The 21,985-nt window shown below is 38.5% G+C and overlaps 1 protein-coding gene across 2 annotated transcripts in view; it reads right to left on the bottom strand.

The window, feature by feature from the left end:
• LOC134665237 (ecdysone-inducible protein E75) overlaps positions 1-21,985 on the bottom strand; it is a 132,913-nt gene that overhangs the window by 51,822 nt on the left and 59,106 nt on the right. The window contains exon 1 of one of the 2 annotated variants that reach the window (XM_063522119.1): positions 11,593-11,717. The exons of the other annotated variant lie outside the window; for it this stretch is intronic. Within the exon in view, the coding sequence (XP_063378189.1) occupies positions 11,593-11,689 (97 nt within the window). The 5' untranslated portion in view covers positions 11,690-11,717. Of the gene's footprint in view, positions 1-11,592; positions 11,718-21,985 lie in introns of those variants that run through there. 2 annotated transcript variants of the gene reach the window in all.

Genomic DNA, 21,985 nt, shown 5'->3' with positions numbered 1-21,985 from the left:
GCTGAACATAGGCCTCCCCCTTATGGGGGGTGAATGCCATAATCGCCACGCTTGGCAGGCGGGTTGGCGATCGCAGTCGAGTTAGATATGAGCGCCGCGCCGGCGCGCCGCCGCCGCCGACAAAATTTTCGCGCCGCCGCCGCCGACGCTGCGCTATCGGCGTGGCATCGGCGTGACCTTGTTAGATACTACTACTTTTAGAATCAGATAATATATATTTTATCTAGTTTAGATCTTTAACGGCACCAGTCTGAATAGCTTATAGACATTCAAAAGGTATTTTAAGTCCATATAATACAAAAACATTGGTGGTAAATTCAAACTTTTGTGTTTAGTAATCGCGCCGTTAGTGTTAGGGCAACAAAATTTACGCAACGAACAACGACAACGAACGGGCACCGAACTAATTTTGCCAGCTGGCTAGCTCATCCGTCATTCACCGCGAATTTAATCATTGCAAGCATGGTTTGAATGTCTTTAAAAGGTTTAAAAAGGGGTTAATTTCAGATATTAAGCGTTTTCACGCCCAAAATTCCGGCCGTTGGCTTCGCACGGAAGGGCATCGGAAATGACTCATTTGAGCTTGGCCATTATCCAAATTTCAAGCTTTGCTCTCTTGCAGCCCAATCTTTGGCCTCGCATCGCTTGCATAGAAGACGCTATCGGGACCTCGTAAGTTATCGGCCCTGTTTGGAGCTTAACATTCGGCCTCGCTTTTAAAATGCCTGGTCATTGGTTCTTCTTCGATCTTAGCTCCACCGCAGCACGGCCTTTGGCCTCGCACGAGTGCACCTGCAGGAAACCTCCAGGTCCTTAACACTATGGCCTCGGTCTTTATCGGCCTTCGGACTTGCATACACTGGACCAATATTTCAATTCCAAGCTCTACTCTCTTGCAGCAAACCTTCGGCCTCGCATAGAAGCGCGCCGTAATCGGCGCTCCGGGCATTCGGCCGTCAGCCAAGCTCATACTTGGCGTTCGATTCTAAGCTGTATGCTTACCTGCAGCTCAGGCTCTGGCCTCGCATGGGAAGACGTCGGAATCAGGTTTTCGGTGTTAGGTGGAGCTCGGCTTTAGCCCTCACTTTTTGACATAAATCGGTTTGTTGGGTCGATATTGGCTAATGACGGAGCTTGAATTTTCCTCACTTCGGCTCTTTGGAATGTCGACTAGACGTTTCCCTGATACAGTCAATCCGCTACTTTTTACTTAACACAAAAGATAAGGGCTTCGCAAAGATCTTCCAGCCAGGGCCTCACCAAGATCAAGACCGCCCTCTGACTGCGAGATACCATTTATGTTATACAAAACTTATTTCGTACCTTTATTCGATTAATTTTGCTTGTTAAATAAAAATGCACTTATTTTACAACTTTCTTACAGCAAAAACATGTTTTTTCGGTAAAATTTTGGTTTGAATTCTTTTTTCATTAATCAAAAGTGTTTCAAGGCCACGCCGCCGATTCGCCGCCGCCGCCGACCGATTTTGACCGGCGCGCCGCCGCCGGCTAAATGTCTATCGGCGCTCATATCTAAGTCGAGTACACCGAATTTGAGGGACGCTGCTGCCCGTCCACCGGTGGTCTTGGACGTAGTTTGAGGACATACCCGGGTCCAAGAACTGGTCTGCATCCCGAATTTAAAGGTCAATGTATTCTGTTTAATTTTATAGTTTAATAATCTCCTTTGTTTATGTGTAATCTATTATTTTTCGAGGTTGGATTACGGAGGTCAATCACCTCAGTTGGAGAGCATGTAGATAATGCAGTACAAAGCTGAAGTGGTGTATAGAATGGAGCGACAGTGTCGGTGCTAGGCGCACGACAATGCGATGTACGCGGTCATTCACCGCCCCCGCCCCTCGCCACCCTCGCCATTCAGCCACTTTCCAAACACTTTTATGTAAACATCGTGAACGGGTGCAATTTTAGCTGGTAATGCCCGCAGACCCGTTATGGAGAATTCTGGTAGCTCGGCGTACCTACTTGTAAACAACGCGTAGAAGTTCAAAAAGGTCATTTTCGCAATTGATTGCTTTTATTTTCTCAGAATGTATCATACAAGAACTTTTAACCAATTAACTCAAATATTAGATATACGTATCATGACTATGATAGTCACGTTTATGCATGTCAATATCGATATGGATAAAGCATGGTGAGTGACGTATATGTGTAGATAGTAGATAGCAATTAAAGTCTTTTACAAAAGTTCAAAGTACTTTCCGTTTTCTTTTTTAGCGAAGAAATAAATACAAAAGTGTAGTACTTACTTACCTAATAGCTACCCTTTCCCTCACCATTCAGATTAAAACAATTTTAGTATTTTTGGACCCTTCTACTGACTTAGTCGTAGGTATCTACTCAGAAATGTAAAAGTGCATAGGTAACAGTTCGATATTGTTTCTAATGTTCCGTGCTGATGTTTAAATTAAAGTAAGTAGGTATCATATTTTAATTTCAGAATCGATTCAATGTTGCTTTAGTGTATATGTTTAATTCGTTAGATACCTAGTGCTCATCAATGCAGGACGTGTCGCAGGCGCCCTATCGGCGCGGGCGCAGGATTGTTCACTACAGTTACATAACGGCACCCAAACGTTTCCGCGTTCACGCATTCTGATTGTCTATAACATTTTCATATTTTTATGTATTTTAATACATCTCTTGAGATGCCAAGAGACCGTGTAATTTTTTACAGAACAGTTAAAGGTGTTTTAAGTACCTGCAATAAGTTATTTCTACGTCTTTGATCATTCCATTCTAGTCGAACATGTAAAGTTTTTCATACAAGTCTCCAATTTGACTCAGTATTAAGTTGATGATTCAAATTAGATCTATCTTAGTTTGTGATCTTACTCGACTTTTGATCTCTTGTTGGGTAATTCCATTCTTACGTTATCTTTTGACAACTATTACATCAAAAGATTCATTTAGTACTGCCACCATATGCGACACATCGGTTCTATGGCCCAGCCAACATATGTCGGGTCGGAATTAGTTTCCGCGCCACAGTTACATTAGCCGATATAGGGGAGTCGTGCACGCAGCGCGGCCAACGACCGCGGGAACTTGTAACTACATCCGCGCGCGCGCCGCTGCAACGGCCCAACTGCGGGCGACACCGCCGGCGCCTACGGCCTTCTAGAAGCACCGAGAACAGCGAGCTATGAACCCGTACTCGACAGGGCACAGGCGTTCGCGATGCCGACGGGGCTTCCGCGTTTAAACGTCTTCAGTTTTGTTTATTCTAGTTTAAAAATACTATGATACCCTTTAAAAAGACAAGCTTGCTTGATGTTCGAAAGTTACGCATTGTAAAACTAACTACAATATTATACCGATGACGCATTATCGAAGTGACGCATTAATGTTATTACCTTACGTTACACAGTAAAGTATTGATGTGACGTAACCTTAATAAAAATATGTCATACAATCCCATATGAGTCAACTAACGAGTTATAAAACGACCGATTTGTGATGTTAGTGCGGACATTGTCCTAATATAGTAATATGTAAAAAGTAGGTACCTAAACACGTAAGTGATAAAATGTAGGTAACTAAACTAACAACTTTTTTTTAAATTACCTAACATTTCAGTTAATAAAAGTTCAAGCTAGCTTCTCATGAACTTTCGACCGCCCCAAGAGAAAGGCTTTAAGAGTCCCCTTGTTACGTGACCGCTGGAATTAGCGAGCGAGGATCGCGATGGAAAAGGAAAATCGCGCGAAGGCACGGAGGTGAGGTGCGGGCGGGGGAGGGTCCGGGCATTCGCGTGCACTGGCCTATATGCAGTGCGACGACTCTTCGCCGGGAGCGATGCACTCCAAGTGCATAGTGCCACGTACTCTACAGTCTACGCACACACCGGCGCGCACCTATTTTCCTATTTGCAGCTGTGTAGCATGTCGTCGAGTCTGGCTTTAGAAAAATGTTTGCCTCAAACGCTTTTCAGCGCGCTGAAGGAGATTGCTGTGAACGCATGACGGGATTGGAGTTGTAATCAAATATACAAAGGCTTGTTTGGTGCTTTCTTACATGACTTAGCAACGACGTGAAACACTAAGCAGGTACCTAGTGAACACAAGTAGATTGTAGAACCAGTCAGGAACATATTATTTATATTTCACGTTTTTAATTTTTTTTAGTACCTAGCAACAAAGATGATGGAATACCTAAATTATTTTAATGAATATTCACATAGCTCGGAAACGATAGTTAGATGCATTCAATACACAGGAACAGATATGTATTAAAAACAATTATATAGCCGATTACGTGCACATGCGTAAAAGTGGAACGGATATCAATGCACCGATGGAATATGCATAAAGTGCAATGGAGCGCGGTGACCGCGCCGTGAGCTAACAGGTTCCGCTCTATAAGCGTGTGAACGCATACATCAGACTGATCGAACGCCTAGCCTCGCAACAACTGGATTAGCTACTACACAACACCCCAACTGACCAAAATTTATTCATGCAACACCCGAACTGAAGCCGTCTGTTGGAACATTGTTCCGCATAAATTTTAACGTGGCTCGATGCACTGTTGTTGAGGCAATATTGTTTCAAATGTTAAAAAGTATTATTTACTTATCGAGGTTTATTGCTTTACTAAGGTCTTGTCATAAATGCAAGAGAATTGTAGTTGTGGTCTTCCGCCTTTATTGGGAAAAATCTTGTTGGGTTTGAACACCTAAACCTAGCCTGACGTAGAGTATGGACCGATTTACTAGAAATTGAGACAATAAAAGTAACTAGTGTCTAAATATAAATAAGTAAAGGCTCGACGTGCTAACAGTCTAATTAAATAGGTGGGAATAAGGCTAAAATAAAGTTATTGTCTCGAAATACTAAATTGTAAGAAACCGCCTCTTAGCTAGCGTACCTAGTAATAAAAAAAGTAGGTAAATCTTAAATATGCTCAAACATATTTATAAACTAGTTCATTTCAAAATTTATGTTGAATTCAGACAGATCAGTTTTTCAAATTCAAATACGCAGAAAATATTATCCTATTAGAATTTCAAATAAGTTTCTTTAAAGACATTCCGATTACATAAACAAATATAAGCTATGCTAAAAGTGAGTTGAGTTAAGAATAGTTGAGATCAACTATTAGGTTTAACTGCGTTATGTTATGATAATATCCGCGATCAATGGAGGACTTAAGTTCGTTATCTAATATCTAATTAATTAACATTATTCGCGACGTTATTAAAGACAAGTTCAATAAACTCACCGGCAAGTTGAGCCCGCGGACCGGCGTCCATGTCTTGGCAACTCAAGCAAAGTAGGGTTAGGAGCGGCGCGCGACTGGCGAAGGTTTGGTTGGCGCGAAACAGCGGAGCTAGCGCGTGGGCCGCTCGCGCATGCGTCCCGTGACGTCAATGGGAGTACCACCCAGATTAATAATTCTAATTAACCACCCCCAGCCCACAGCTTATGCACTAGGTTTCCCTTTCCCTTCCCTGAAATTACACGACACTTCCCACTTACGCGCGAGCGAATTCCGCTGATATTTTCCTGTTTCTTTTATACTTATTTTTGCTCCTTCTTATGATAAATACCTATAAATATTACTTATGAGATAATAATTATACGAGTGAAAAAGAGTATAATATGGATCGTTATAAATAATCAGGCAACATAAAAATATGAAATACCTACAATACAGAACAAAAACATTAAAACAAAGTAAGGGGTACATTATTGTAAACTATGAGAGGTGTGCAATGAAGAGTATTGTATTGTGTCGTATTGTAAGGACGCAGAAGGAAATAAATTCGGTTACGTAAGCGAACACTAGTTGAGATAGCGGGGCATCTAGCTTGTTGGGAGGGGTATACCGGGGTATAGAGCAAAGGGTCGTTGGGGTTCATGGCCATGCCACCCTCGCCCGTCGCCGCGGCCCGCAGGGTGGTTCGCCCGCTTCCGCTATTTTTAGTGCCCAGCTCTGAAGCCTACGAGTATTTGCTGAGGAAGTTTTGCTCACGCAGATGTGGGTAGTTTATGACGAACTAATATATATGTACAAACTGTATAAGTGAATTTTGACATTTTAATCTATACAATATTTTACCTACCTGTTAAGTTAATGTCCTTTATGAACTCGATACTTGTAATATATTTGCGTATCAGGGTTTCAGGGTGCAGGGAGCAGGGTTCCGTAATGCATCGCGTAATGTGATATGTAATTTTTAGTTTGAAAATATATTTTTACAATATATATTACTAGTTTTCAAACATTAATGTATGGGCCACTAGTTGCCTGAAATGATTCTAATAATTCCAATTAATCAGTATCAAACTCAATACTAACAAGTATTCAATTAATACGAGAAACATTAAGCACCTAGCTACCTTTTTGCAAATCTCCCCTTTTAATTACATATTATTTATATTGGTGCTTATCACAGTGTCTTATCGTTCTCATCTCGGCTCGGTCCGTGTTTATTAACTATTAACAAATAAGAAAAAATATTTAGATCCATATCAGACCTGAACAATATAAATATGTTTACGATAGCAAAATACACAACCAATAAACACTTTAGCTAATCGGTTGCTTTTGTCCTTGACTCGTGTTAAACTTCGTCAAATATTGTATTTTTATATTATCTGCTATTTTATACGACTATCTATTATAAAAATGTCGCTAACGAACTCGTATTTATACAATAACAAGTTTGATAACAAGTAACAGCAAAGTTTGAACAGCTAGCGACATCTAGCAGACACATCCGTCGCGAGCTACTCGCCACTAGGTGGCGCTCGCGCTCCACAAAGTTTCTTGTTTGTTCCGCTACATGCTGTCTAAGCTAAAAACGGGGGATCTTTGAATGGTTACATACATAACTCGTTGACAACAAATTTAAGAATTTATTTTATTGATGATATCTAATTAAGGTATCAGACAAAAAGAAGTACATATTCGTATAATTATGTATCTACATAGGTACATATGTACTTTTTCTTCAAACTATTTTACCAATTGGATTACTTAGATTGTATCTACATAAGTAGATTTCGTTTACTCTCTCGTCGTACCTATGTTGCAGAAGGCACTTATGTATAGATTTTAATTCTAAGTAAATAATATAATCAGATTATGTAACCTACCTATTTAAGAAGTTTACCAGTCCTGAATTATGGAATCAACCGAAAACAACAAACAAAGAAACTTACCTAACCGAGTTTAAATTTCACGATTCCTGTAATTCGGCGGGGGTAGAAAGGGCGGGCTGAGTTCGTTGACCTCGCTCCCTAACCTAGTCCGGGGTATTTGGAGCACGTAGGCCGCGCTCCCGTCGAGCCTGCATCTAGGTCACTCACTAACTCACTGACTCACGGCTCACTTAATCATCAAGTTAAGTCCCTTACGTCTCAATGCTGTCAAAAGTTCGTCCCAGTTTTGTAAGCAACGAAGCATGATATTGGATTTTTGTTATCATGTTTTTTCTTTCTATTGTGACTTTGGGATAAATACAATTTTCATTATCTCTTATTACATGTACCTGGTTAGATATAATCTTTATTGCTATTGTTAATATGCACATTCAAAGTTCATTGTCTCTAAATACATTGAACCGCGGCAAAAATCATATAACAGGGCTATCGTGTTCTAATCGGTCAGGTTTTTTTCAGTTATCACGCGAAAAACTTGACACGTTTTCTTTACAACACGGTATGTCCATTGACGTCAATGTAGCGCCCATTATTGTTTAGCTTTTATATTGTTTTTGGTTATTAATTACTTATTGTATAGTTCAGAGCAGATGTTACGACGGTTATATAATCGCTGCAATGAACATGTGGTTATCGCTCTCACTGCCTGCCTACATATATTCCCACCTACGTGTGCATAGCAGCTTATTTCATTAACTCGCTTTTACACGCTTTACGGTCTCGGATATATAAAAAGTTAAAAACGTACCTAGTGCTAACGTTTTATTTTTATTCCATATTTCGACTTCCTCTAATTTATAACGCGCTCTCGTTTAAGCTTAACCCCATTCGCTAAAGTGGCTCAAATGCTACGTGACCTACAGACATCAATAAAAGTGTTTAAAAATCAGAACAAAAAAGTCGAGTAAGGATGCGGGCCTGCTAAAGAGCTACGAAAATGAACCAGAAAAAATGAGGTAATGGAGACGAATTTGTGGACCGCTTCTATCGGCGGGACCAGGTTATCGGGTTATGAGAAAACCGCATGAAAAAGTTATTGACGTCACGCGAAGCAAATAATTATATCTTTTATTTAGCAAATACAATGAAACCTAATGAATGTCCAGTTCCAAGCAAAGACAATTTGCAATCCTCTTAGTAATGATCAAGATAATTGGACAATCAATTTTACAATAGATTGAGACCTTTGGCACTGCGAAATTATCAACACAGTGGTTAAAATTCGCCCACAATCCACATAGGATATGAAACGTATGTGTGTTTCTGTAACGGTTGCAATATTCAGTTAAATCTTTCATTATGTTGTTGTGTCGAAACGTTATTGCAATGGGTATTTTCCGCCGAGTGCCTGGACGCGAGGTCCGCGGTATGACGCTAAAGCGGACCAAATTGGGGTCAGGGCGGCGCGTTCGTCGACCCGCTGCCGCCCCCCCTCCCCCCGCTCTACCTCTGCCGCTCTCTGGTCTTCTCTTCTCAATGCCTCTTGGGATTCGTATTACGCATTTATTTTTACATGATTGCATTAGAGATAAGAATGTTAACATTAACACCAATCATCTTAATTGCTTTTGTTCTAGCGTGAATTGAATTACCGGCTGAGTGTGAATTAATCTAAGTGTAACTTATTGCGATTATAATTAATGTACCTGCGGTTGTATTTTTACTATTTTTGTATTTTAGAAAACCTAGATTGTTGTTACGCAACATTTTATTGACCGAATATCGATGCCATTGCTACAAGGTGTATTTTTTCATAATTATTACTTAACTACCCATTGATGTTATTACGCCCCCATTAGGTACCTATTCACATTTTGACAGTCGAGCTAAATAATAATACTTACAATTAGTAGACAAAATGTCTACAGAACAGTCAACTACCTACTTAACGACGAAGATAAATCGACAAACAAAAAATGCGCGTCGTTGAGTCGAAATATGTTAAAAACTTAGTGCCTATTTATTATAGGCTTTTAGGTATAGCTATTATACATTATAATAAAAATACATTAAACATACATTATAACCTTATTTTTTACTCTACAGCCTTGGTTGTCTTTTAGAAGAAGACCCCGACATGGCTTTAACCTCGCGGGATTTACTTTCGATATCACTACAATGTACCTACTGATATGATAAATGCTTTTAAGAATTTATTTTTCAATGCCTATAAGAAATAAAATATTTGCAAATTGAAATAAATTAGTTATTTGAAAATAATATCTGCTACTAAGTACGTACTACAGTAACCGTTAACAGTTTAATATCAGAAAACGGAGCGATCTTTGGAAGTCATCATTCACTAATAACGTTAGCCGGATATTTTTATCGTGTACAATATAAAATAGTTGGACGTCACAGGGACGGATTTAGTGATTTTTAAAACGGTTATTTATTATGCACGAGGGCCGGGTCGGTAAGCATGACCCATTTGCGAGAGAGGTGAACGCTCGCGGGGCCTTGATCGCAATCCCGAGCGCCGCCCGCGCCCCGCGCCGCCGCCGCGCCAACGTCACACTTTTATAAACCAAACCAACTCAAATAAAGTGTGCTAATGCCAGATGAGATATGAGTTTTACTTGTTTTAGTTTTCAATGGTGAACGCATTATTTTAGCTGTGTTTTTCTAACTATTTGATTTTTATCCTAAGATAACTTTTATACTAATATAAATTTATAAAAGATTCCAAAAATAATTAAGCGTGGTCAAACTAATAGAACTCAAAAAATAACATATTATAATTCTACAAATTATCATTCCCAACATTATTGATAAGACATTGCTAAAAAATTAGCGTAGCACCTCTACGAGTTTTGCGTTACGTTTCTTGCTACGAAGTGCTACTACTTTCATTATGAAGTTCATCTATATGAAATCAGTTGTTAGGTATATCAGACAATAGAGCATTACTATTTGAGCGACCGATATCCTGTTAGGTATAAATGACTAAATAATACTTAAATAAATAAGCAAAAAAAAAAAGTATTCATTATTATGTTGTAAGGCAAAGGATTAAATTTGCACTGCAAGTCTTTGGCACCTATTCAAAAATCTTTTTGGTCCAAATGGCAAAGCAACAGTCAGAATGTAAGTCAGGTGTTATGTAAACGTATACCTATTATTAGTAAGAGTAAGGTACTGTGTCTATGTAGTGATATTGGTGAGATCTAGAAACTTCAACAGGGCTCGCTTACTCCCTCTGTATATTGCGCTAAGAGGAAAAGAGACGGTCGACGCTCGCCGTGGTGTGCGTGCATGTAGTTACACATACTAAGTGTTGCGAAAAGAGTAGAGTCGCTCGAGTGTAGGCAGGTGTCGCGGGTGAGAGTAGGACGGCTGTATGTCCCAAGGCTCTGCGTGGATTATTATTAGAGTATCGGCGCTAGGTTATTCTGAGGCGACCTAGATAGCGCGGGGCCGTTGACCGCGGGCCCTCGGAGCGCGCGCGGCCTCCAAAATAAAATGGCATTCAGCGATGGGCTATACTTGCGAAACGATCGCGTTCGCTGCGAACGCGCGAACCGAACCAGATTACGTTATGACTTAAACATCATCTGCGTCGTTATTCCTATTACGTCTGATCTAAATGCAAATATCATTTGTTGTCTCATTGTATCGACGTTAAATTTTAAAAGTTACGTATTGATTTCATTTTAATGTCTAGGCTTCGATTTTGTTTAGGCTCGAACTGATACTAAACTATACTAACACTACGCTTGCTAAGCTAAAACCATTTTCGTTTTCATACATGTTACGTTAACATAGAAGTGTAGGTACGTGGGGCGCACCGCGCGCCGCTCGCGCGCTCGGCGCGGTGATTAGCGCCGTCGAATATAGCCGGGAAGGCCGAGGGCAACGAACTCTGCTTGACCCAGATCCCCGCCCGCGCCGCGCACCCCCGCACCCGCCCGCCTCGTGTCGCAGGAAAGTGAAAAGGACGTTTATCCCTACCAGATATAGGTACTATTTTTCTACACTTTATGAATTAGTAATGAACACCAACTTTCGATTTTTGAAGTTATTCGCGCGTAATCGATTAAATCATGAATCTTTGGGAACATGATTGATTTAAAAAATATTTGGGTAATAACAAGAAACTTATATTAAAATATTACGTTATAAGTGCTGAGACACTCTTTGTTAAAAGCGACCTAATTAATATTCGTTGATAACATTTTCATGATAACACTATCATTAAATATTGATGACAACAAAAATGGCGCGAAAATTTTACAGTTGAATCAAGACATTCAATAGGAAAGACCACAAACTGTTAACATAACATATGATTCTATCAATATTGATGAGCGCATTGTAACGTGTGACGTAATTGAAAAACAAAAGCCAGCCGAATGGTAGCGGGAATTTTTTTGGTGATGCAAGGTGACATAATTCTCACCTGCCAGGACCCTGCCAAGGAGGACGTCGGCATCCGACGGCTGCTGAGAGGGCTCGTACTTGCGGCACTCGGTGACGGTCATGGCGGCGGGGATCATGCACGCGTGCGGCCGGCGGCGGCGTGCGGCGCGAATGCGCCGTCGGCGAGCCGAGCGGGGTGCCCGCCCCTAGCCGCGCGCCGAACACTTACTTGAGGGTTGATTGTTTTAAAATTGTATCTTGAAGTCTGGGGGATGACTTATATTCCTGAAGATTCCATATACAGTGAAAATAAGCTTAACAGAATTAAACTCCTAATTATAGCTACGCTTGAAGTTAAGGGTTGTTTTAAAACAAGGTACCTGCATATCTCTATTTAGACTATAATTAAATTATTGTGTCAACAAACATTTTTTTTACATTTTCGTTTCTTAGGGGATTTATTTAAATTTGTTGAATTATTAATTTGTAATAGGTAGGTTGTAATCAATCAAATCCTTAATTAAAAAGTTGGGGATCATTGTTCGGAAACTAAACCTCGAAATCAGAAATACGAATTTTCTCTAACATACAAACTTGTTCGGAAAAATACACCTTAAGATATCTTGCGTTACGTATATTTTCCCACAGTATAGATCCCGTCCCGATCCCGTGACCGACATATATATATGTGAAGTGAGAAACCATTAATAAAAACTTAGTATTATAACTGATACGGACTTTGTTTTAGTTTAATCCAGTAGCATATTTTGAGGAGGTAAACCAACATATTTGTACATTGATTTATACACCTAATACGAAAATATTGACAGTTCCCGCGCAGGTAGCCGTCAGTGCCGTCACAGAGTAAGGAAACTTATAATGTTATAAGTAAAAAAATGGGTTACAAATTGTTAAACAAGGGTTTTAAATTTAATTGATTGGAAACAAGTACGCAGGTTTAATAATAATGTACTTTCAATTCATTTGAAAAAAAATATCTGAAGAGACATTTCTTTTATATAATTTTAACTTTTAACATTACTTACCGTAAAACTACCTAAATATAGTTCAATACTGCAATGGTCCACGAGTTCAAAATTTATTTTATGTAATTATTAATCATTTTTAGCTTTAGAAACTATTCAAATAATAGTCACACCTATACGAAGATATTATTTATATAGAGTTAATTTTTGACCACAATTGCGAGCTTTTGGACGGGCTTTTGGGTGATTTAATAGTACAAATCTTTGGTCAATTTCACTAATCAATTTCAGTAACTAGTCAGTTACACATGAAGTTAAAGCAGGTCATCACATCGTCGCCGCATTCTGAATCGGCATCATTGCCGCCTAAAGCAATACCGTAAATTTTACTTCAAGTTAAAACTTGTAATTACACAATACATTGATTAATTAGAGACGCGCGAAGTAACGTACCAAAGTTTTAAACTCAATAAACAGTGAAAAGTCGTAGCACGCACGCAGCGGGATGGAAAAGTTTCGTAGCACATTGAAGCCGCTTTTCCGAGGGTCGCGCCGCTACGAGCGCTACGGCGTAGGCGTAGCAACCACTGATGCGCAGGAATTCAGACATTTGTATTCCATTTATTGTTTCGATTAACAGGCCAATTCGACTCTTAGTTATTAGATCTGTTTCTTCTAATTTGTTCAACCAAAAACGTCACTTTTGACACTGACATATCACTATCATATTTGAAACAGATCTAATAACAAAAACTCGAATTGGCCTGTGAGTTAAAAGAAATAATAATTCATTATAGTATTAATTGAGTATCTAACATCTAACTACACGTAAGTATTAACGTATTTGTAAAATTTTAGTCTAATGTATGTTAGTGCATTGTACTTGCAAATATGTGGTTGATGTATACTATGATGTATACCGGTAGGCGCACGCAACCAACAAGTCTTTCTTATAATTGTGATTCGTTAATTGACATTGAGAATTTTATGAATATAACCGCACGTTGAAATTTTTACTTAACTTGACATAGAAAAATGCACTACAAATTATAAACTACGAAATCTTGTTGAAGAATCTATTCATGTTCTTATTATCAGTCCGATATTGAATGTAAAATTATATTCATCATTACTCTTTTGTTACATTATGTTAGTTGTAATTTTTATTTTAAGACCCACATTTTACAACAAATAGGTAATACCCTAAAAAACAAAAGCTATGAATTTTTGCTTTAACGAGACAATTCTAAATAAGTAGTTATCTAAGTAGGTACTTCTTCTAAGATGTCAGCATAGCAGCTAATTTTTTTATTAAATAAGGTCTAAACAACAATCGCTGCTACCGTCCATCGGAAGCCAGTACAACCCACTGATCTGGAAACCTAAATCTAGAATTGGCGAATCGGCCGCGGAGCAGTTTTTAGGCCAAGGCGGCCAATTATGCCGCCAGGAGAGCAGCCATGACTCCGGCTACTTTACGAGACGCGAGAATCGTAACGGTCCAGAATTAGCTGTAATTAATCGCTTTAGTAATCGAACGTGAGGTTAACTGAGCTGTATACAGTATGTATCTGACAATGGGGCTTTAATTCCAGGGCTTGATTTTACTCGCTAAACTGAGCTACTTTTACTATGGGACCAACCCTAAAATCAGGGAATTTTTTTTGGCTTTTCCAAATTTCCATAGAAAACGTCGACATCTGATCAGACAAAATGTATGTAAACGTAAAAAAAATTCGGGATTTCGGAGTTGGTGCCATAATAAAAGTAGCTCAGTTTAGCGAGTAGAATCGAGCCCTGGATTTAAAGCCCGATGGTCAGTAACACCCTGTATTTTGACAATTTATCGGGGTTGCAGTTTAAGTGGTGATCTTGACGATTGAATTATGCAGCTCGGACAGGCTACATAAAATTTACCTTGGTTATTTGAAGCTATTTTATAGGTAGTGACGGTAGCAGAGTTTGTCATGGAAAATTTGACTTTGATTGGTACATACATAATTAAACAAGATGTTGAAGAGTTATTTGGACATGGTAAAAGAAAACTTTTCCTGTTTTACAAGTTATTATATAGACGCGATGAATGTGACCAACAGCCGTATACAAAAACGTCACTTTTGACACTTGTTCATTGTTCGAATACGGCTGCAAGATGCACGCGCAAGCCTCATGAAGATGACGAGACAAGAATAGGATAGGAATAGTTTCTATGCCTGAGTTAACTACTACTAATAGTTATAATATCTGTAAGTTTACATTTTAAAGTAAACAAATGGTTCTAAGTAAAACAAAGACTATATAAGTGTCCTTACTCGCTGCGTTTGTTCAACTTAGGCCCCCCCCACATCTAGCGTCTTTCGAGCGTCGGCGTCTACAACTATATGGCCGCGCTATACGCAACGTCGACGTAACGTCGACGCAACTGTGCAGCGACGTCATTTTCCGTAGCGCTGACCAGACGCCGACAGACGCCGACGCTCGAAAGACGCTAGATGTGGGGGGGCCCTTACCCACGTGATCAATACATGCAATAGATCATCTCGACATGTAAGGAGCGCGGCGCTAGGTGTGCCAAATATATTTCTTACACCCATCAATCATACGCAACATTAAAAGATTGTTATCAGCCGTCAAACCACGTCTTCATCGAGTCATCTCGATAAACAGCAAAGGAATAAAGTCGAACGTAAATGGCAGATCGAGAGTGGCAGGCTCCGACAGAGCCTGAAGATGAGCAACGGTTGGCATGTACTCGTAGAATTGTATAATTTATATGTTCTTGTCAGTATTGTTTTTGACTGTTTGTAGTCTCTGTTTGTAGTGTTTGTAGTCTCTGTTTGTAGTGTTTGATCATGATCTAATGTCAATTTCGTTAAAAGTGCACACATTCTCGCCATGTCGAATGGTCTTCAAATTAACGGAATGGATTCGCAATTGATGTTCCTCAGTTTAATATGCGATCAATTTCAATTAGAGTTAGACCAAGAAAAGTCTGCAGCGATTTTGATAGCCCACGTAGTGCAAGTGTTATTTATACGTCATAATAATAGAAGTTTGACGTTTATAATAACACTTGCACTTGCGTGGGCTATCAAAATCACTGCAGACTTTTCTTGGTCTAACTCTATTAGTTTTCGAGATTAGTCCATATAATTTTAATCTTTCATTTTGTATTATGTTGAAATACTTATTTTAATTTCATAGATCGCATCCTAGTGGTACACAGGTTAAATTGATGATTAGTGACTAACTTCTATACCTAAGGCGATTGAACGGAACCTATGACCCAGTTAGTAAGATTAATTGTACTAGCCTTGGAAGTGCAGAACAGTCATTGCTGTTGACTATTATTATTGAGACGTTATGTCACCATGCGTTATCGGGCTCAATTGTGCGTTTGTTTTCCCGGAGATGAACAAATATGGTTGCCTATACCCATAGACTAGGAATCCTCTAGACCGATTTTGGAGCAATTATTTCATGCAACCGATGATGCCAAAAATGCGGGGGTGCACGGGACGAGGTGAGCGAAGTCCCGTGCCGTGATTGGTCCGTTCAAAGACACGGACATCACACAAAGACACTTTCGACTCGAACATGGAGTAAAATTACCGTATGCGTGGCAGAGAGGGTGGTGCGACTATGCTCAGTCTGGAGGATGTTTTGTCTGTGCCTATATCTAAGAAAAATAAGGAAAATACATAAATACTTTGTTCATTAGCCTTTATGACTATTTTTGATTAGGTACCTTCGAATTCAGAGGAGAAACTAGGCCTTAGGCCATTAGAGTGATTTTGTCACGATGTTTTTCTAAATCAAGGAACGGCCAGTAAATATAGTATATTCCCATTTGTCCCCGCCGGACACAGATGGGAATAGGTTCATATGAATCATTCCCATCCGTCCCCGCCTGATGTATGGCGGTGGTTACGTGGGGCAGGGAAAAATACATCGAACAGGCAATACGCCGAAAATCATATAAAGAATATTCGTACATAAGTTCCAAGAAACACTTGGTAAAATACAATTCGGGTTGAAACCATGACCTCCGACTTAAAAGTCGCGCGCCTTATCTCTCCAATACAAACACGAGCAAAAATGTTTAACCCAGTAGTGGTTATGAAAGATTTATTATTGTTACTGGTTCCTTTCTCATTTCGTTGTCTTAATTAAGACAAAAACATTGAATTTTACAATAAATACCTATTTCGTTTTACAAGTTTTTTTTTTTGTTGATTTACTAACAAATATGTGACGAAACACAATTTATTGTAGCTTTCCATAAATTAGCTACTTCATAATATCCTTTAGGATAGGATTAAGATGGTCGAATAATGTGTTAAGGCAATATGAAACCATTCTGAGAAACTGTTTTGGATTCAGAAAGAACTGTAAGATACAACCGAAAACCAACTGGCACACAAAAATCACATACTCTTGAAAAAGCTGGATTCTGAACTCAACATGTTAAGTCTCATCAATCATTTCTGCTCCCGTTTCGACATACCGACATACTTATTTCACATACAATAAGTATAAGTACAGCATATATGCAGGAGGTCAGAGCTCGGGTTAAGCTCGAGCCGGGGCAGCGATGACGTCAGCGCAGGTCGTCGACCTCACCCTCGCCATCCTCGGCCCACATTCATCCAGCAAGCAACTCTTATGTATAGGTACCGACTGGCACCGAACTTTAAATTATCACGATACGAAGGTACTATTGCATGTTGCATGGAAATTTTAAAATACTAGTTACTGTCGAATATAATCTGAAGTACATCGACCGTTGTTTATAAACTATTTTGATAAACAGACATGATTTCATAAAAACACAAATGAGAAGTAATAGAATATATATTTTTTATACGAGTAGTTAGCTTTATTGGTTAAAGTCAAAGAAGAAAAAAAGAAAAAGAAAGAAAGAGTAAAATGTTATTAGTTATCTACCACATTATATACATGTACTTTACTTTACTTATTGATACCACAAGCAATGCGGCTTTCTAATGTCAACCTCAGATAATTAAATACATTATACAGGGTGTTTAGTACATCGGTTGCCAAATTAAAACGGTAGATAGGTTCATCAGTCATTTGCTATCTTCTCAGGCCTAGAAATTTTTAATTTGGCGCACATTATTTTTTTCACTTCTATGCCAGTTTTTCGTAAATTTCAAATTTTTACTTGCGTAGTAGTAAAAAAAAACATTTAGTTTTTCTAGGCATGAGAAGATAGCAAATGACTCAACCTATCTGCCGTTTTAATTTGGCAAACGATGTACCAAACACCCTGTATGATTAAATTGTAAAAGAAAGTTGAAATCTTAAAACTCGAAAGAAAGAAAATCATAAATATAGAAATATTGCATTGATTAAAGTACGAGCGCCATTAAGATATTCATATTGAGCTGGTAATATAGTATTGACATGCCTGTTCTGAACTACTAATAGGCCAAGAAATAAGAAGTTATAGAGGGAAATGCTAGGAACACAATTTTTGACTCAGTAACTTTGTTTGGACTAGTTAGGAGGTGAACATATCAAAAGTCCCCGGCCGTAGCCTCGGTGCTGGGGGGGGAGAGGGGGAAAGAAGGTCTCATTTTTCGGTTTTTCACTAATATCTTGGAAACTATGCGTCTTAGCGACATGACTACTGAGACAAACCAAAAGCTGATAAAAATTGTTACAAGTTTTATTCAGTCAAGTTTTTCGATATCTTGAATAGTTTTTGAGATATCCGCTCTTGAAAGTTTATTTAGGGCTTTAAATTTTATCTTGATATCTACATTAGTGAGGCTGCTAGGCCGTGTTTGGTATCATTTTCGTATAAATCGGGGATGCTGAATTCATTTTTGGTATCACATTGACACCATTCCTAAGAAAAAACATATAAACTTTATACAAATAACTTTTTTTTCTAATTCCTCTTCACGCTTAAACCGCTCAACCGATTTAATTGTAATTTGGTATACAGATATTTCGAGTCCCAAGACAGGACATAAGATACTTTTTATCTCAATAATCATCCTTTAAAGTTGTGAAATGGAGTATGGGGGGAATTCAACTTCATCGACGAAACTGAATTCCTGAGGTTCATACTGCTTAAGGTAAGGTTTGAAGTCATGTTAGGTATCATTTTCATCTAAATCACAGATGTATACCATCCTAAATTTCACCTAAACCGGTTCAGCGGTTACTGACTCCCCATACAAACTTCCACCCCACTTTTCACATCCTCAAAAGATGCTTTTGGTTATAAAAACTATCCTATGTCCTGTGTCGAAACTGAAACTATTTCTGTACCAAATTTCAACGAAATTGGTTCAGCGGTTTAAGCGTGAAGAGGGATTTTAAAAAATATATATTTTTTTAATTTTGTTTTTACTTCGGAATAGTGTCAATGTGATACCATAAATGAATTCAGCACCCCCGATTTATACGAAAATGATGCCAAACATGGCCTAACAGCATCACTGATGTAGATATCAAGATAACATTAAAATCCCTAAATAAACTTTCAAGAGCGTCTATCTCAAAAACTATTCAAGATATCGAAAAACTTGACTGGATAGAACTTGTAACTAATTTTATGAGCTTTCGGTTTGTCTTAGTAGTCATGTCGCTAAGATGCAAAGTTTCCAAGATATCAATGAAAAACCGAAAAATACGACCTTCTTACCCCCCTCTGCCCCGCAGCACCGGGGCTACAGCCGGGGACTTTTGATATGTTCACCTCCTAACTAGTCTAAACAAAGTTACGGAGTCAAAAATTGTGTTCCTAGCATTTCCCTCTACAACGTTTTTTGAGCATTCATTTCCTGACCTATAAGACGTAACATTATTCTATTCTTGAATATTAATAACACTACTAAGAAAATTGCAACTGCATTATTGAAATGATACCTACCTGTATAAATTTAAAGTGTTTTATTTTCTACTCTATTCACGTAAATATAAGCCACGGCACAGTAGAATCTAATAAGACTTAATAACAAGGACTTAAACATGAAATTCACCATGAGTGTCATATACTTTATACTGATATGTCAAGGTTCTACGATAGCCCATAAATTTATTTATTCCACCGTACAAACGAAGAAATAAGTAGCCAGGAGTAAGCCTTAACTCAATGCGGTAAAGTTTAGGTTCGAATAGGCAAAATACCTAGGGTGTCTTCGCGAACAAACATTTTAAAGCTTTGTGGATTGTGTGATATTTATATATCTACAGTATAATCCTTTAATTTTAAGTGAATTTTTATCGCAGTATAGCAATATTTCGCCATAAGAATCTATACAAAAAATTTGGTTGTTTATACTCGTATAAATAAATATACATGCTACTACTAAAAAACGGAAAAGTAATAATAATAATGCAATGTGTATTATTGTGTTGATTTGTTCAGTATTTGACGGTCATTTATTTGTTTATTTAAATATAGGTCTAATATACAAAAATCTACTTGTTATAATATAATATAGTAGGTAGGTAATTCAATATATTTTTTGCTAAATAAATACCGTGATAGATAAAGACAACGCACAGCCTAAAAAAGTGTTCTTATAATGGCGACAGTAATATGAAATATTTACGGTAAGATTGATCGAAAACCTTACAGTAAGTAAATCTACAGAATTTTCTCACACCGTCGTAATGCACGGTTCAGTTGTTATATATCTGGGTAATTAGTGCAATAAAATATATTACTACCTACATACAAATCCGCAAAGCTGCTATTAACATAAATAACGTCGGTGTGCCCTTGAGAGACCGCTGCCACCAGTTACGACCTGTGTTTAACCGTGACGGCCTGACGGCTCTACGAATGTATTACCAAAATATTTGTAAACAGAAATCTGTTTCTGTGCCAACGGCAGCGATGTAGTATGGATCGTGTATCGGCGAGATTCGGAAAATGAATTAGAGATTCGCTAGATATGAAATAGTAAAGATATGTGACGTTCCACGGCAAAAGGTACCTTATGGTGGCTGGCGCTTACGCTGTTATTAATGCCGCTCAGGTACCTTTTGCCGTGGAACGTCACATATCTTTACTATTTCATATCTAGTGAATCTCTAATTCATTTCCCGAATCGCGCCGTATAAGTGCTTGCGCAGTGTAGAACTATATGAATTTTATTACGCTTAGGTAGCTAAATCAGTACTTGAAAACACATTTTCGGAAATAGTGCAATCCTTACATGGCGGCACTGCCTGGCAAAGCCGGTATCTGTACAGTGAATTCATAGGTTTTAATACTCAATCACGCATCTTTTTTCCCAGGATTTTTAGGTACCTAATTATAATTGAGTAGCTCTTTTATTTCATAAAATAGTTAAGTAGGTACATGAAATTACTTAACAATACAATCTTACAGACTGTAGAGTGTAGAAACGAGACTTAGTATGTATATGTTTTCAAAATTTATAACACGTCTATGTTTATTTGCAAATGATAATTATTAAGTATTCTTATTTAATCGCTAATCACTTTCACCTTCGTTCATCGACAAACATACAACCGGTCAGCTTGTTTAAACGCATTGACAACACTGTTATGCATGAAGTTGTCCGGTAGATACATAATTAAAACTAAACAGGCTCAGGAGGGCTGACGAGGTTCTTGAACTCCGCCTCGAAAGTGGACCATAATGGCCCACCACTTTCATTTTCACGCAACTCTCACCGACGCAAGTTGAGATCGAAAGTGTACTACTTTTGCGGCTGCGTGCGCGCAGCCCCACCATCCCCCCTCCCCTTCGATACAACTTTCCTGCCTCGGTCGCGCTTTCTTCTGAGAGCATCACTTGTGCAATTCGCTTTCTAATCGCATTGTGATCACTTGTGACTGAGGCTACACAACACCTCGCTGCTCTACTTTCTTACAATGATGACCATTCTATTTTAATTTTGCAGACACATGAAAGAGGCGTCTTTAGCAATGCTCAGGTTTGAGAGCAGCGATGCAACCATAGCGTTTCCAATTAATGATACTACAATCACTCAATCGTAACTGGGTGTTTAATTGGTCTATTATTTCAGTATTTGCATCTGATTAGCATTGAATTATCTTTCAAACCGCCAAATTACAATAATTGGGCAAAAAACAAATGAGTACCTAATAAGAGTTTAAAGACCGGACCTTTAAATCTGTTAGCCTTTATGATGAGCCTCTGGCCTCATTGTATTAATATTTTAACTACAGGATAAACAAACAAAGGCTAACTTTTAACGACTTAGGTAATAAACAGTGCAATAACTAAATGAGTTCCATTCCGTGTCATGTTGTTTATTATGACATTTGAGTATACCGTGTCGTAAACGAATTGATAACTGGAGGTCGACAGCACCAATGCATTTATAGACAAAACAATTAAGGCAACGAGGGTACCAACACGGATTTCGACCCAACTAATTTGTAGGACCGGTATTTTAGTTAAAGCCGTGC

The sequence above is a fragment of the Cydia fagiglandana genome, chromosome 6, assembly GCF_963556715.1.
Source record: "Cydia fagiglandana chromosome 6, ilCydFagi1.1, whole genome shotgun sequence".
NCBI classification, from domain to species: domain Eukaryota; kingdom Metazoa; phylum Arthropoda; class Insecta; order Lepidoptera; family Tortricidae; genus Cydia; species Cydia fagiglandana.
The sequence above is the reverse complement of the archived record's forward strand: the minus strand, read 5'-3'. Positions and strand labels throughout refer to the sequence as shown.